This window comes from Mandrillus leucophaeus, unplaced genomic scaffold, assembly GCF_000951045.1.
Source record: "Mandrillus leucophaeus isolate KB7577 unplaced genomic scaffold, Mleu.le_1.0 Scaffold106, whole genome shotgun sequence".
NCBI classification, from domain to species: domain Eukaryota; kingdom Metazoa; phylum Chordata; class Mammalia; order Primates; family Cercopithecidae; genus Mandrillus; species Mandrillus leucophaeus.
The window spans coordinates 2,002,549-2,004,248 of NW_012098765.1; the positions used below are offsets into that span (position 1 = coordinate 2,002,549).

The window sequence follows — 1,700 nt, forward strand, 5'->3', positions numbered from 1 at the left end:
GCCTTGCCTGGTCTACATGGGTGATTAACAGGTCTATATAAAAACTTCAAATGCCCATGTACCCCAGACATTATTCATAAAATTGTGTATCTGTGAATATGTGCATTATTCTAGAGAAATTCTTCCCAGATCTACTGATCTTGTTTTACAGAAGGTGTAGGTGAGGGCAAGGGAAGAATTTTGTTTTGTTTTGTTTTGTTTTGAGACAGAGTCTTGCTCTTGTCACCCAGGCTGGAGTGCAATGGCACGATCTCGGCTCACTGCAACCTCCACCTCCCAGGTTCAAGTGATTCTCCTGCCTCAGCCTCCGGAGTAGCTGGCATTACAGGCGCATGCCACCACATCTGGCTAATTTTTGTATTTTTAGTAGAGACGGGGTTTCGCCATGTTGGCCAGGCTGGTCTCCAACTCCTGACCTCGTGATCTGCCTGCCTCAGCCTCACAAAGTACTGGGATTACTAGGCATGAGCCACCATGCCGGACCAGGAAGGATTTTTTTAATTGCCCAAATGGAATCATCGGTAGAGCTAGACAGAATTCAGGAACTTTTATAATGTGTCCCTTATCCCATTTTTCCCCAAATATGTGAGTCTCTAACATCAACACATTTAAGTAATAATAATACAAAATAATGATTAAGCTCAACTAGCTTTTCTTGAGTGCTTACTGTATGCCAGGCATTGTGCTAATTATTTTATATGGATAATGATATTGAATCCTCGTGAATCAATGAAATGGTTCCCAAAACAATTTGCAGATTGGACAATCTAGACCCAAAACACAAAGATGAAGTGGCTCGCACATGTAATTAAGTAGTAGAGCTGGGACTCAGATGCATCACGGTGACTCCATACCCATATTCATGACGATTACCTCCAACATAAACAATTTCCACTGCCCAGGTGCCCCCATCAACCCCACCTTCCTGCTGAGCCGCACCGTTTCCAACGTTATCAGTTCTGTTGTCTTTGGAAGTCGCTTCGACTATGAGGACAAGCAGTTCCTGAATCTGCTGCGGTTGATCAATGAGAGTTTCATTGAGATGAGCACTCCCTGGGTGCAGGTGCCCACCCAGCCACCTCTCTGTCCACGCACCAACCCCAGTTAACTAAGCACCTTCCTATACCCCACTTGATCCTCCCCACACCCCCGGGAGGTGAGTACAGTAGTTCCCCCTCATTGCTGGGGGATATGTTCAAGACCCCCGTGGATGCCTCAAGCCATGGATAGTACCCAATTCTATAGATACTAAGTTTTTCTAATATATACATATTGTGATAAAATTCAATGTATAAATTGATTGCAGTAAGAGACTGGCATTCATAAGTAATAAAATAGAACAATTATAATAATATATTCTAACAACAGTTATGTGAATGTACTCTTTCTTTCTCAAAATATCTTATATGTAATATTTTTAGACTGCAGTTGACTGCACACATAACTGAAATGGTGGAAGGCAAAACCAAGGTGAAGGGGGAACTACTGTCTCAATAGGACCCAAGTTCCGTGAAGCAAAAGGGCCTCACCTGATTCTTAGACCCAGCACTAGACTTTGAGCCCAGCTGTCCAACTCCAGACTCAGCCCATGAGGGCCCCTGGCACCCATCACTGACAAAGTCCCCTTACCTATTCCCACAGCTATATGACATGTACTCTGGAATCATGCAGTATTTGCCAGGAAGACACAATCGCGTCTA

General features: G+C 43.8%; 1 protein-coding gene across 1 annotated transcript in view; it reads left to right on the forward strand.

Moving 5' to 3' along the window:
- LOC105542571 (cytochrome P450 2G1-like) overlaps positions 1-1,700 on the forward strand; it is a 23,477-nt gene that overhangs the window by 3,631 nt on the left and 18,146 nt on the right. Inside the window, 1 exon segment of the mRNA XM_011984170.1 lies at positions 903-1,063. Within this exon segment, the coding sequence (XP_011839560.1) occupies positions 903-1,063 (161 nt within the window).